The sequence below is a fragment of the Eubalaena glacialis genome, chromosome 4 (genome assembly GCF_028564815.1).
Source record: "Eubalaena glacialis isolate mEubGla1 chromosome 4, mEubGla1.1.hap2.+ XY, whole genome shotgun sequence".
NCBI classification, from domain to species: Eukaryota; Metazoa; Chordata; class Mammalia; order Artiodactyla; family Balaenidae; genus Eubalaena; species Eubalaena glacialis.
Window position 1 is genome coordinate 11,633,823 of NC_083719.1, and position 15,502 is coordinate 11,649,324.

General features: G+C 38.4%; 1 protein-coding gene across 1 annotated transcript in view; it reads right to left on the bottom strand.

Annotated features, from left to right (window-relative positions):
• Nucleotides 1–2,456: 2,456 nt before the first annotated feature.
• The window catches only part of DNAH5 (dynein axonemal heavy chain 5), a 259,490-nt gene continuing 246,444 nt past the window's right edge, over nucleotides 2,457–15,502 (bottom strand). The window contains exons 77-79 of the mRNA XM_061189135.1: nucleotides 12,571–12,723; nucleotides 11,921–12,152; nucleotides 2,457–3,452 (exon numbers count right to left, since the gene is read on the bottom strand). Of these exons, the coding sequence (XP_061045118.1) occupies nucleotides 3,301–3,452; nucleotides 11,921–12,152; nucleotides 12,571–12,723 (537 nt within the window). The 3' untranslated portion in view covers nucleotides 2,457–3,300. The remainder of the gene's footprint in view (nucleotides 3,453–11,920; nucleotides 12,153–12,570; nucleotides 12,724–15,502) is intronic.

Consider the following 15,502-nt stretch of genomic DNA (forward strand, 5'->3'; position numbering starts at 1 on the left):
CATTCATGGTTTGTCTCGTCAGGCCTCTTAACGTTGAATTATTTACAAGATTTTTCCACTGCAAATAGTGTTTAACACAAAGAAGTTCTTCTTGCTCCAGTGACTTAGAAACACATGATTTCCATCAGCCACTATGCTGTAGTTGGCAGCAGTTAGAAAAAGGCTTGCAATTTCATTTAGAAAGCAGCTCTCCTCAGCCCTGTACTCCAGGCCGGTTTCCTGTCACTTTTCCATCAGGCACCAAGCATACCTCCTCCTTTTAGGCAGCAAGATGTGAGTCCCCAGTACTCGTGGGTCTGAGATATTTCCCCCCTCCTTCAGATCTAAAGGAGACGTCACCTCCACAGAGCTGCCTTTCCTTTTGTCCCAATCAAACTAGGTCCCTGCAGGGAAACAGCATCCATGGTAGAGATGCTGCTCAAGAACACCTGGGCTATGGCTCTGCTCTGCCCCCTACCCCCCGATGGGGATGGGGCCTCGCTGATGCTGAGTTGGTTTGATATTTGCCAACACTCCTTTAAAGGGAAGCTCAGAGAAGACGGGGGTAAGTTGCTGTGGAAAGGTGATGAAAACTCCAAGCATAAAAGGTCAATTCTAATGCGACAAAAGGTAGTCTTCTGCCTCAATTCTGGGAGGACTTTACTTGCACAGCTGCAAGCTGCACAGGGGAACCTGAGGACCAGGAAAAGCCAGGTAAGGATGTGCAGCAGCTGTTCCATCTCAGGGGAGCTCCTCGCTACCGTTATGTTCTGTGTCCTTAGCAAAAAAATATACTACTACTACTACTAATAAATTAACAAATAAATGGGGACACTGTAGTGTGGCTTCTACCTGCTAATCCATGACCCCTGAATAGCTGCCATCTCCCTCATGGAGTCCAATGTTTTCTTCATAGCACTTAACCCCCAGTCTTTATATCTTTTTCTATGTATCGCTCACACATGTCAGGTTATCCAGTCATAAACTGAGATCATGTAAAATTACCTGCCTGAATAACTGCTTATTTTCTGTGTCTCGTCCTCTTATGTGAATTCCATGAAATCAGGGACTGTGGCAATTTTTTTCCCACCATCATTCCACCAGGGCACCAGAGTGCCTGACACGCAGGAGGTGCAACATAAATATCTTTAAAAAATCAGTATTGAGACAGATGAAAAAGATGGCTCTATCACCCTGCAATGGCAACAGGACGCTCACTGTAGTTTTCTCCACATCCAAGGTGGTCAGCGACTCTCTCCATCAACTGGAAAATTCAGTCAGTTGGTCTTCCCTTGATCCCCTGATTCAGTAGGATGCTGAGCATCCTTCAGTGGGTGGGAGCTGGGGAGTGGGGAGTGGGGAGTGGAGGTGAAGCAGGAAGGGGCCTCACTGGCACCTCCATGCTTTAGTGATGTCCCTTGCTGAATCAGTTCTTAAAATTTTCTAGTTGTTTTCATGGTGTTCTTTTCTACTTTGGGTCTCCAAAACTCATACATATATACCAATGGAGTATATCACAAAATTATAGGAATTATACATTTTCAAGTTATTTGATTAAAAAAGCCAGTTTTGAACGTTTATTTCTGGTTACTCAATGGCACTCACCCCTTTGCTCATAATAGCAATTACAATTCAGACATTCATTAACAACTTTTTATTAATCTGCATTATTTTTATATTTTTATTATGTATTCTTCAAAATAAAATGATTGTTTTACAGCAATTCACACAAATCAACTGATATATTAATTCAGACCAAAAGAAGCTACTCAAATGAAAATAGTATTGTCCAGGATGGGTAGGTATCACATGAACCACTCAGGCCTAATTCTCATCATACTTAGCATAAAATGATACTTGTCACAGAGCAAATCCTAGTGAGAGGGACCCACACTGGTCTCCTTGTAACCCTTCCTCCCTATAAAAAACTTTTTATCATCAGAAGCATGAAGTTACACAGATCTGAAGTTACCCAATTCTAAGCTGCAATTCTAAGTTAACACTGACCAAGTTTCCTAGTCAACAGGTTATAGATGAAACAATTTTATAATTTATAATCATAATTTAAAATAAAAATATGTGAAAAGTTCCTTAGGTAGTATTTTCCTAATTAATAAAAACTTATGTGAAGTTCCCACCCACTATCTACGACTTTTATCCTTTCTCTACTTCTTTCTTCCAGTCATTACATTTGTTCAAGTCAACTGAAACCTTTACCATTGGATCATACCTGTTTTTATTTTCCATGTTATTTTCTAATTTTTGTCCACACCAGATACATTTTACAGTTATAATCACAGTGTACTTGATATTTTGTTAACTATGTCTTTCAATTAACAGTATGTGCTCACCATTTCTGTGTTATGAAATCTTCACTATTGTTTTTCATGATTGCCAAATGCTTCTAATTTCCTTAAGATAGACTTATTTTTGAACCTTTAGGGTATTTATTTTTTATGCTATTAAATATATATATATATATATTTCTTCAGTCTTTTAAATTGTTTCCTGGGTATAGATTTCCAGGAGAGAAAATAAGGATCAAGGCATGGAATGTTTTTATGATTCTTTCTGTGCTTAGTTACTTAATCATTTTACAAAAAGGATGGGTCAATTTACATTGCTCAAGGAGGCTGTGAGTGTATCACTTTTACAAAGACCTCACCACGATTCACTTTAGCTTTCATTTTTTAATTCTAACAAATATCAGTTAGTATCTCATTAATAATTATCAGTGGGGTTGAACCCTATTCTAAATGTTCATTCTATAGGATTACCGGAATTGTCTATTCATCTATTCACATTCTTAACCCACCCTTCTATTTCCTTCCATTTTTTTTAAAAGGTCTGTTTAATTGGCTACGTGAGCCATGAAAACAAATCTTTTACCTGACCTAAACGCAAAAGGCAACAGAAACTGAATCAGCACAAACTCGTCATGATACCTTAGAGAACTGGGCTGTCACTAGAACCACCACGTTAACAGAAGAATAATCCCTTCAAGGGAAATACCATCTGTTTAGCCTCGTCAGTCCTTGGAGTTGAAGGAAGAAGAAAATGTATTATTGTGGATTTGAGGGCCGCACTTCATTAGAAAGTTGTAAATTTTACTTTTAAATCACCAAATAACTTTTCAGAAAAACACAGTGATTGGTCACGAACGATGAAACAGGCTAAATGTAATCAAGCATCCAACTAGAGTAGGGAACACGGATACAGCTCTCATTGCATGATCAACCTGATTTACACACTGTCCATACAGAAGAAAAAGGTTATGATACTTTAGATCCTGCATTTATTGGGTGAGAGACATGCCCCATGTTACTTGACATCACAGAGAAGGGCGACCCCACGGAGCACCCAGTGTTCGGGGGCCTGGGCCGTCCTGAGGTCCACGGCAGCGATGTAGTTCAGATCTGTTCGGACTGGCTTCTTGTAGATAGGACAGGAGTACAACCGAGGGTCTCTTACAGCTACAAAAAAATTCATGAAAAAAACCTTGGTGAATGTCTAATTTAAGCAGCCCCAAGCCCAAACAGAGTGCAGAGCCAAATCTGTGCACTCTGAAGGTCATTCCAAAGAGAGATGGGTTTAGTAGAATGAGGGAACTTCTTCCTGAGGTCAGATAATCCCTAGAGGCGAAGCAGAGGCTACCACAGGTTTCCAGTGGGTGTGACAAGACACCCAGACGTCCTCACATTTACCCCACTCACCCCTTGTCACATGTCCTTGACATTAACCCCTGCCCATGTGACATGACCGCGAACCTCCCATTGCTTCCTCCCTCTCCTTTCCACCTGTCAATTCAACACCCCTCCTCCATCCTGTCCCCTGTACTTCCCCGCCAAATCTTGTGCCCACACACCCTCTCTATATTTCCCTTGGGACTTGCCTTTGTCTTTTAATCAGACGTCCAGCACCAATGCTCACTATTATTTCACATTTATCATTGCAAAATCCCATCTTCAACCCTCTGTGCCATAGTCCAAACCACATTTGAAATCACAGGACAGAGAATGTTCCCCACGCCTACCAGGTGTTGAGAGTTCTCCATGTGCGTAGAGACATAAAAATGGCAGGGAAGCAGGGAAGCATGGCACAGTTCAGCTCTCTAAGATTCAATCTACCTTTCTGGAGCAGGGGAACAGAGGGAGTCTCCAAAATCACATATGCAGTGAAAGACAATCTGTGTGTCCCTTCTTCAAAGGTCTTCCTTACGCATTCTGTCCAGCCTTGGAATCCCCATATTGAGGACAGATGCAGGTCTTGTGGGGCCTCAAACTTACACAGTTTGGGGGAGGGGCTTCTTTTAAGAAAAAAAAGTACAATTTGCAAATATAAAATTAAGCTTTGGAAGGAGCCTCTGCATTGAGCAACCTTAGAGTTTAAGCTTCACCAGCTTCTTGTTAAGTCCACTCTACCTATAGAAGTTTATTTGCACATCTTGTAACACCCATCTCGGGGAGCAGTATATTATTTCCTCTTCTCTCCCAGACTATAAATTATTTCAGGACAAAAGTTGTGTCTGCACTCATCCGTGTACTTCTCTGGAAGGCCAATATTATAAATGACCCTCACATAATTATTGAGATGAAAACATACTTAACTAAGAGGATAACTTAGCTTTGGTGAATTAGTGTAACAAACATGCAACTTTCAAAATGCAATATTAATATATTAATGATACTGAATATATTTCCCCAAACTAACTTACTCAATAATTTAGCTTTTCCTAACACATCAAAAAAGTAAGGCACTATCAGAAATTAAAGTCTCATTTTTTGACCCAAAATAACCTTCAACCTGCTGTGCCATGTGTTTTTATACCTCCACTAAATTTAATTAATTTTATTGGAAGAAGTTAAACATTTGAATATGATAATATTATACAAAAGTTTCAATATAAGATAATCTAAAGCTGTAATTCTTAACCAGGTGTGATTTTTACCAGGGGACATTTGCCAATATCTAGAGAAATTTTTAGTTATCACAACTGGGAAGGTGCTACTGGCAACAAGTAGGTCGAGGCCAGGAGTGCTGCTAACATCCTATAATGCACAAGACAGCCCCTCACAACAAGAGTTATCTGGACCAAAAATGTCAATAATACAAAGGTTGAGAAATGTTGTTCTAAAACAAAGTCATGACATATATACACTAATATGTATAAAATAGATAACTAATAAGAACCCGCTGTATAATAAATAAATTAAATTAAATTTTTTTTAAAAATAAAGTATTTAAATATTTAAAAAAAAACCAAAGATGGTTCAAAGTCAGAAAATCTACCCATGTAATTCACCACATTACACAACTAAGAAAGAAGGAGATATGATTATCTCAATGTAGAAAAAATCGTTTAATAAAGTTCAGGACAATTTATAATTAAAAATTCTGAGCAAACCAGGAATAAAAAGGAACTTCCTAAACTTAGTAAAGGTTATAATATTAAAATTTATAGCATATAATATACTTAGAGAAATTTTACATGGATTTTCTTGAGGCTCAGAAACAATTTTGATCAAAAACATTAAGAGAAAAATAAATAAAATTGGTAAGAATTAGAAGAGCAGGGAATCAACTATCATAATTTGTAAATGATATGACATCTCCCTAGAAAAACAAAATCAACAAACTTTTAGAACAATTAAGAATCTTCACCAACTAGTAAGGATCTTGCTGGATCCAAGATCAACCTGTGCTGGCAATTGCCAACTAAAAGTTTTAATAAAAAATAGGATACAGTTTTTAATATTGACAAAACCATAAAGTATCAGGGAATTAACCAAGAGATCTGTATAGAAAATACTTTAAAACTTTAATAAAAGATATAATAAGGATGATCTGAAAAAATTCAAAAATAAATAAAACAAAGTCGCAGATATTTTACAGTACTTTAAAATTATGTATTTGCTTAATCCCATGAAATTATTAGAAACCATCTAAATTAATGTAACACCTAATTTTAAGTCTAGTTGCTATTTTTTAATTACCATGAGAATGTCATTAGTGATAATAATTAGGCAAACATACAAAAAAATCTGATTAAATAAATGAATGACAGTGAATTTGAGGAGTGCAGTTAATGCTAACTACACTGATATATTTAAACCCTTTAATCCTAAGATCTGAACATATAACAAATATTTAACTAATCGTTCTTCTTGATGCACACTTGACCAACAATCATTTTATGAATCTTGACGTAAGCCCTTGGAGTTTTACATTTGAATCAAGTGATAATTATAATAATTGCACCTTGGGAAGTATTCGATTACTTGGGTTTTAATCCCAAAAGAAAAACAGAATTGGAAAAAATAGCATTCTTTTCAAGAAGCAGTAAAAAAAAGCAATTCTCTGAAATATTTATCCAATTTTATTTATTTTTAATTGCTTCACAAGGGAAGGAGCCCACACCAAGTCACAGCATGCAGCAACCTTCTGCAGCAGGATTAGAAACCCCTGAAAATATAATTTCATGGTAAAAGTGCTGACAGATGCTAAACAAGCACATAAAGAGATGATTTGAAACCGTTACCTCTGGTTAGACAAATAACTTTGGAGACAAAAATAAACATGCTAAGTAGGTAGAACCAATTAGCTAAATATGTTTAAAGCCTTGGGGCTCCAGAAGGAGGAGCAGAGAGAAGAGGGTATCTAAATTGGCGAGCTATGTGCTTTAGGATGCTAAAGGTTTTAATAAAACGCCTTGAGGAAATTTCATTTTCTAACTCTATAACTTTCCTCTCTAGCCTACATTTTTCACCCAAATGTAAGTATATCATTACATCATATATTCCTTCTAATATCCAAAATAACCAAGTTACATAGAGATTCCTTTTGTCATTCCTTTATTTAGTCCCTCTTTTGCTAATAACATTTAGGTTATTAAACAGTGCACTCTTCCATGTGTTATTTCTTTTAATCCTTCAACAAGCATGAGAGTTATCGTATTAATAATAATAATTTTTTTATTGTTATCTATTGTATGCTAATTATGTGCTGGACATTGTCAGTTTAATTCTCTCAACAACCCAATGAGATGGGTACCATGATTAAATCCATTTTACAGATGAGAAAACTGGAAGAACATAAGGAGGTGAGTTACTTATCCAAGGTTGCAGAGCTGTAGGTGATGAGTCAAACCTGGCCAGAATGGATCCAGAGCCTAAGTTCTTAATCTCAGCAATAGTGTGACGTACTATGTGTATGTGTGTCCATATCTTTGCAGAAATATGTAAATGTGGACCAGAGATAACTAGATACCTGACTTCAACTTGTGGCATAGCTGAGACTCCTCCAAAGCTACATGACTAACTGCTAAGGTGATAAAGCCATGAAAGCACCCCAAATATCCAGGCTCCTGGCTCACTGCCTTTTACCTGAGGACATGTGCCCCCCTATGGGGCAGGGAGGTGACCACCTTAACCTTCAGCATGGGGAGAGGAGGCCACAGGGGGTGACAGCTCTCATCTGCATAGGGCAGAGGCCTTTACTGTGTCTACTTCACCAGGTACCTGAGAAATATTAATACATGACTTCAAAATGCAAGGAAACTGTCCTCATTTCCAATTTAGCCTTTATTTTCAAGCTTCATCTCTAAGTGCAGAGTCTTGAGTAGAACACTACCACAAGAATTCCCAGAGATTTGCATTCATCCCACAACAGACAAATGTGATTCTGACAGCAGCTTTGGTAGCCAGGAATCATAGGCAAATTACCTAATATCTCTAAACTTTCATTTCCCCATCTGCAAAATCGTCATGATACATCTTACAGAGTTGTTGTAAAGACTAAATAAGTTAATATATGTGAATGCCTGGCATAGTATAATGCTTGCAATGCAGTAGTTGCCCAAGATGTGTTAGATTTCTCCCCTCTCTCCCTGTACACACACACACACACACACACACACACACATGCATATATACACTTACCTTTTCACTAAAACAAATTCCCCAGTCTCAGGTTTCCCATGACTTTAACAGAGTTCAGGTTTACAAACTGAAAGTGGATTAAACGCTGCAGGGCTCAGGAGTTAGGAGGTCTCCAGCTCCGGGTCGCTGCGCAGGGCTATTCCCACCCCCGGCCCACGACTGCACAGTGTTGGATCAAGGTGGGTCCTAGGGCATTCTTAGAAACACTGTTCCTCTAGCAGGAAATAGCCTCATTAGCTGCAGGGACCCTGAGATTCTTCACATCTTACTTAGTGACCAGAGATACATGTAAGTCTTGCTCTGTTCCCCCAAAATTCTAACCACTGCTTTCCCATCACATGGGCTTCAGCACCGAAGTTATTAGAAGCATCACTCTCTCTCTATAGGAGACATGTATTTCCTATAGCTGCCTCTTTTCAACTTCCTTTGAGAAGAGAGGATCTAGAGTGGATATGGGTGGCTTTACTCTCTTGGAGTATATAGTACTATTTGGGTGACTCTCCCATGACAAGAAACATAAATAAAATAAACATTTGGGGATATAGCTCAATATATCAATATATCAATTTTGATATATCGGTAAACTCAATTTTTAGCTTTGAAATAAATATCTAGACTTCCTTTTAAAAACAAATAAACCAGTCTTATATGTAAAATTCAATGGTGAATTATTTAAACTGAAATTGCCCTTCCTATTAACATAAAAAACAACCCATTACAAGAATTTTAATTTTAAAACACTACACTTTTGGAGCGTCCTCTAGCCATTAATGACGTTAAACCTCTTTAGCTCAATTAGAGCCCTATTTAGTCATCAAAATTGAATGAAAATTAGATTTACAGTACGAAAAGAGCAATGGAATGTTAGTTTTCTATCATGAACAAAACACCTCTTCCACCACAAAGCTATTTGGCAAAAAGTTTCCACCAACTTCTACTGAAGCCAAAAAAAGAATAAAGAATTATAGTTTTCCTTTACTTTTTTCTTAGTACTTTGAAATTAGTGAGTCACTTTTTCCTTTGCTTATTTTCATTTCCTCCCTAACCCTACAGCTAACGAGCATCACCGCTGACTAAAGCCCAGCAGCGGGAGTACAGTTCTTCCACACCAGCGTATCCTTGAATCATAAAGGATTGCCTGTATTACAAATTTATTGCTTTATTACTACCATGCTGAGATGTTCAATGTCACGTGGCAATGGATTTTTACAATTTAGTCACAAGAAATAAAGTAACACCTAACCGAACGTGAGAAAGATTTTTCTTTCACTTTATCAGGGAAACATTTTTCCAACAATGTTGACTAGATGCAACAAAATTTCTAAAATAGTACTTTTGGCTAAAAGAACATTTGATTATTATTTCTATAAAATAATCACTGTCCTGGGGCTTCACACGACCGTAAGGATTAATGAACATGAAGCCACAGGCAGTGTGTTTGCCGAAGCCCAGGCAGACACGTGGATACCTTCAGACGCAGCTGGGGCATAATGAGGGACACCCTGTACCAAGAGGGATACTGAGCACCCTTACGTCTCTCTTCTGATGCTCAGCTCTCTTCATGGGCTCCCCTTCCTTCACACACCGTCTTTCTGTTCCTCAAACACAGCGCATTCGTTGCTACCTCTTGCCTCTGCGCTCTTGCCTTTGCCCCATGGATACTAGTCCAATGTTCAATGTTCTCTCCTCAGCAAAGCCTTCCCTGAACCCCTGAATTCTCTCACTCCCTGACACACCGTGTGTATGTGTTCTTTACAGAAACAAGAACTATCTGAAATCGGTATGTTCATTTACACTTGATCCTCATTATTCCTGGGACTTCTTATGTATCTAAAGTCTCACGGAGTCTGAATTACCGATGGCTGCTTGGAGAAATACAGGGTCAGGTTCCTGCAAGCCTCTGGTCACAGCATTTCCATCAACCCATCAATACGTAACCTTGTCTTATGTGTGTTTCTGTTTAAAGTCACCTTATTAATATACACTGTTGATTCATTCACATTGAACTCAAGGTCGACAGCACTATGACTCATGCCTGATCAAAGCATGTCTAACACACATGTTTTCTCCATAAGGCACATCACCGCCTTCTTGCGCTCAGGAACACTAGACAACACTTCAGCACTACACACGGGGGCCATTTTCAACAATGAAAAGCAGAAAAATGTGAAAAACATAGCACAAAATAGACCATGGAAAGGACACTTGTTTACGGTCTGAGCTGAAACAAGAAGCAGAGCACAGGCTTGTTCAACCTCAACTGGGAACACTCATGTCAGGAGACTCAAATGTTTCACTGTTTTGTACATGTCCATGAAAGACCGTGAAAGTGCCACAAGCATTGACATTGGGGTCACAAATAAATTTTAGAGTGTAGGCAAAATCATACAGAATCCTTGCGTAACAAGGATTGACTATATTTGCTTCTTTTTCAGCTACCTTCCCTCTTTGAGACTGAGCTCCTTGCAAATGGGGATTCTGCTTGGCCTTTCCTCATTGTTGCATCACCAGCAATAGAGTAGTGTGTGTCAGATGGTCAACACCATATAAATATTAAATGGATGACCCAGTGAGCCAAAGCTCTTTCCCTTAGCCAAGAAAAGTCTAACTCTAATGCCCTCTCATGCTCACCCTTATTCCCCAAAACTCATCTCAAAAGCAGTCTCCACCAACCTCCCAGGCCTAGCTATGTTCTACTTCTAGATTCCCTGACCATCCTGACAGCATCTCTATCAAAACATGTGTCAAATTCTATTTAAATTATTTATTGACTTATCAGGGTCCCTCACCAGACTGTGAGTCCCTTGTGGGTGTGATCTGATTCATAATTATCTTTGTCTCTTGCAGGTAAGCTTGTGGCTAGTATAATTAGTCATGTAGCAAACATCAATATTTGCCTAAAAAATACTCAAAGTTTATACACTCTCTTCCCTTGACATATGTTTACAAATGTGGTACTTATCTAAGGGATGGATATACTAAAAGCTCTCCTTTAAAGAGAGATTGTTTTATCCCTTCCTTGTTTAAAGAAAAATCTTTTGTGCTTCTGTTGTAAAATTAGTACTTCCTTGGGATCCACTATCCTGGCTAAACCTCTTGAGTTTATGGCTTATAGTGATCACCTCACTATGTATATGTATGTCAAATCATCATGTTACACACCTTAAATATATGCAATTTTTATTTAAAAAGGAAAATAAATAAGTTTTTTTAAAAATAAAAAGAACAGGGAATCTCCTCATATGGTGAACGGTGGTTACTGCTGAGGAGATGTTAGCTGAGTGAAACGCAACAACAAAAACCTCTAGAAAACATCAAGCCAACAATGGAAAATAGTTTAGGTGTTTTTAGACTTGTCAAACAGAGCTTTGATAACTTTGTCAAAGTATTCTTCTTTGACATGTGTGTTTCATAGAAGTGTTATCACATTCATAGGCTGATATGTGAACCCAGCGTTTTACCATTAGCTATTGGATTAAGCTGAATGTCCCTGAATTCAAACTGGATTTCACAACCTGGCTTAAATCTCCAAGCTGGTGGAGACACCACCTCCCGTAGCCCTGTGCAGTCCTGCCTGGAAAGCCTTCTTTCCACCACTTACCTCATCATCCAAGCCCCATCCATCCTTCCAAGCCCATCCATCCTTCCAAGCCCATCCAGGCCCAACTGCCCCTGAGATCCAGCCCCTGACTATTTCATCCCACTGTTATCTCACCCTCCTTTCTCACCACTTATTTACTATTCCAAACACCTGTTTCTTATCTCATTAGCTAATGCTATTTTACCTGCTTTATTAGATAGGCAAGAACTATCCAGAACCATTGCCTCCCAGAAGCGTTCAAGAAAGAGTCCAGCAGTCAGTCAGTACTCATTAAACACAGGTGAAGCCATTGATAACATAGTATAATCCTTATCACATGGTAACAAAAATAACGATATCCTGTGTTTATAACATCATCCAACCTGATAATACCAACCATCCCTCAACGCGCAAGACAACTTACTGTTGTTTTCGGCATAAATTCTTATGACAGGCATTAACTCGAAGAGCACTTTGGGTTTGGACTCGATGAGTTTCATGTTCCTCTTGTCCCAGCCAGCACCTTCAAGATACAAGCCGTAGACGTAGATGCCCTCTGTGGGAGGGGCAGAAATGTCATCCTTCATCCACTTGGTGACTTCGTTGCAGAGCACCATATTGTCCAGAGCCCAACCTTCATTGGCCCGAGTTATTTCCTACTCACGGCAAGAGCAAAAGCAAAGGATGAATGAAATCAGCAACTAGAGGTTTGTCTTAACATAAAGAGCATTATCGTGATGACAGTGTAGCCCCAAATTATCCAGATTCAAAGAAGGTAGGATAGTATTTAAAGAGTTTTAAAAGATTCTCTTATAAGCAATACCCATGTCCTAATTTAACCCCTTGTACTTTAAAAGAAATATCAAATGAAATCAAATATAACAATAACAAATATTGTGAAATCCCAGCTCGCAGCCTGAGAACAAGCAGGATTTATGTTCAGGACAAAGTAACTGCTGGTGTCGGAAAGAGACAATCGTTCTCTGTCTTATTCTACTCTTTAAAACTATAATGAAAGAAGAAAGCCTGGTAGAGGAAAATTATAACACAACAAGTGAAAATCAGAGCTATTACCTGTCGCATTGCAGTTAAAAATCCTTGGGGGTTAAAAAAGCCTGTCATCCAGAAGCAGTGGGGCCGGTCATTGAAAACCCAAGAGGTAAACTGGCAGTTTCTTTCAATAAGCTCAGTAAACCAGAAACCCAACGTACTTGAAACCCAAGACTCCTGAAATGCATACATTAAACCATGAATTAATACAGGTTTAATCCTGCTGTGTAACTGGCTACGTTCACAGAAGAAAACAGTGGTGAAATAACAATTTCACTCTTAGAATTTAGAAGTCCCTAAGACATAAATTTTCCTCGGGTTATGACATTTAAGTTTTCAAATTATTCTTCCTCCTTAATGATATGAAATATGATAGAATCAGCTAGTCATCACATGGATTTCAGATCAATCCAGTTCAGCACACAGTTCAAGACATCTGTTTTCAGTAGAATCTCCTTCCACATACAAATATAGTCATGACCAATTCTGTCATAAAGCAATTAAAACAATTAATTGAATTAAATTTGACAGGTTTCAACTATTTTTCCTTAGGCTACATTTTCAGTAGATACATTATAAGATTTCTATGTATATAAATGTGCTTATGGCCTTATCAGCACTTTAAAATATATTTTGTGAATGATAAATCATAGAAGGCTTTCTCCACTTATCATTTTTTATGAGGCAAACAATAGTTATTTTCTGAAGTTTTGTCCCTTAGACTGCACTTTTATTTCCTTTATGAAGGGGTGGAAATGGAAACACAGGTCTCTTTACCACAAATTAATTGCATTCATTGCCTGTAACGTTCTGCCTGAATTCACGTGTGGAACTCCTATTACTACAATTGGCATGGAAATGTCATTAACGTTAGCAGCAGCCACACTAGAAGGTATCTCCAAATCATATTTTATAACATTTTACTGTAACTGCAATATTTTATGTGTGAATAAATGTAGTGATCAACCTGGATAGATAAACTACTTGAATCTCAAATATCTTAAGAATTGATATGCCTATTTTTCAAGAAATGGTGAGATTCCCAAAGATTGATAATAAGTAGAATAAAAACCTGTATAAAATGATTTTAATTTAAAAATGAGGTAACTCACTCTATCACATCTTTATAGATGTGTTAACTGAAAGAGGTGTGTTTATATGACACTTGATCTGAGGGCACAGGGACCCATTAATGAGGGGATGTCTCCAGGCAAGGATGCCTGTTCCAGAGCCTGCAGGTGCTGACCAAGCTGGGTGAGCTGGTTTAGTGGAAAATGAGCCTGCAAGGGCCAGTGACCACGGAGGTTCTTTCTCTGTCATTGGCAATGAGAAGAGTGAATTCATATAGAAAACTCTCTGGCCTTGGCAATGAATTTTTTGAAGGTGAGGAGAGAAAGGAGTCTGGTCAAAGGTGATTCTGAGTTTCTAGGCTGCGTGACTAGAGGGATGGATGGTGGTTCACCAGATAAGATGGAGAAGACAGTAGAAGAACACTCCCCAGTTACCATATACTGCCTTTGGGACCCACGGCCTTGGAATCTGCCAAAGCCCTGGGTGAGATATCAGAGTCTCAGCACTAAGTGAATCTCTTCTGAGAGACTCTCAGTTCTAACCCCATCCTGTCTCACCATCCCATTTACCTGAGTATCTTCCAGAAGGTTCCAGTCACCCCAGGACCCAATATCGTCTCTATAACGTGCCCTCCCTGGATAACCCCACCCTCCTGCCTCCCAGGTCCTTCCCCTGGACCCTCAGCATCTTCAGAGCCATGATCAGCAAACGCCTCTACAGAGACACTCAAATACTCATTTTACTTTTCCAAGTAAAAAAAAAAATGCCTTAAAACCACATCTACCATACAAACTGTTATATGTAGAATGGATAAACAACAGGTCCTACTGTATAGCACAGGGAACTATATTCAATATCCTGTAATAAACCATAATGGAAAATAATTTTTTTAAAAAACCCACATCTTGGTGCATATATAGAATGGAATATTACTCAGCCATTAAGAAGAATGAAATAATGCCATTTGCAGCAACATGGATGGACCTAGAGATGATCATATGAAGCCAAGTAAGTCAGAAAGAGAAAGACAAATACCATATATCACTTATATGTTGAATCTAAAATACGACACAAACAAACATACCTACGAAACAGAAACAGATTCACAGACGTAGAGAACAGACATGCAGCTGCCAAGGGAGAGGGGCTGGGGGGGAAGGACTGGGAGTTTGGGGTTAGCAGATGCAAACTATTATATATAGAATGGATAAACAACAAGGTCCTACTGTAGAGCACAGGGAACTATAGTCAATAGATTGCGATAAACCATAATGAAAAAGAATATGAAACAGAATATATATGTATAACTGAGTCACTTTGCTGTGCAGCAGAAATTAACACAACATTGCAAACCAACTATACTTCAATAAAATTTTAAAAACCCACACCTGTCATTTAGCACAATTAACAATACATAATCAATAAGCATACTGTTAAATTATTATCTTGTTATCTTGAGAGATACATACTCACATATTTACAGACAAAGCAAGGAAAAATGTGTCTCTTTGGTGTGACTTTTGATATCCGCGTGTGTCTAGGAACGTTCCCTTTTATAAGACTAACATCATGAGCTTTGAAGTCCATGAGCTTGGATTTACATTCTGATTCTTAGACTTCTAAGGTGTGCGATCTGGGAAAAGATTTAACACCCCCCCCAACCTCAAGTTCCTCATCTGTAAAATAAGGGTAATAAATTGCAAGATTTAAATGAAACAGTGCATATAAATTGCCTAGCAGAGAACCTGAGATGTGGGAGATGCTAAATTATTTCCTTCCCTACCTACAATCCAAAAATACAGGGCTCTAAGGAGACTAGTCCCTAAGCAAAAGAACACTCTTAAGTACATTATTCTTACATGCTTTTCACTTGCCAATTACAACT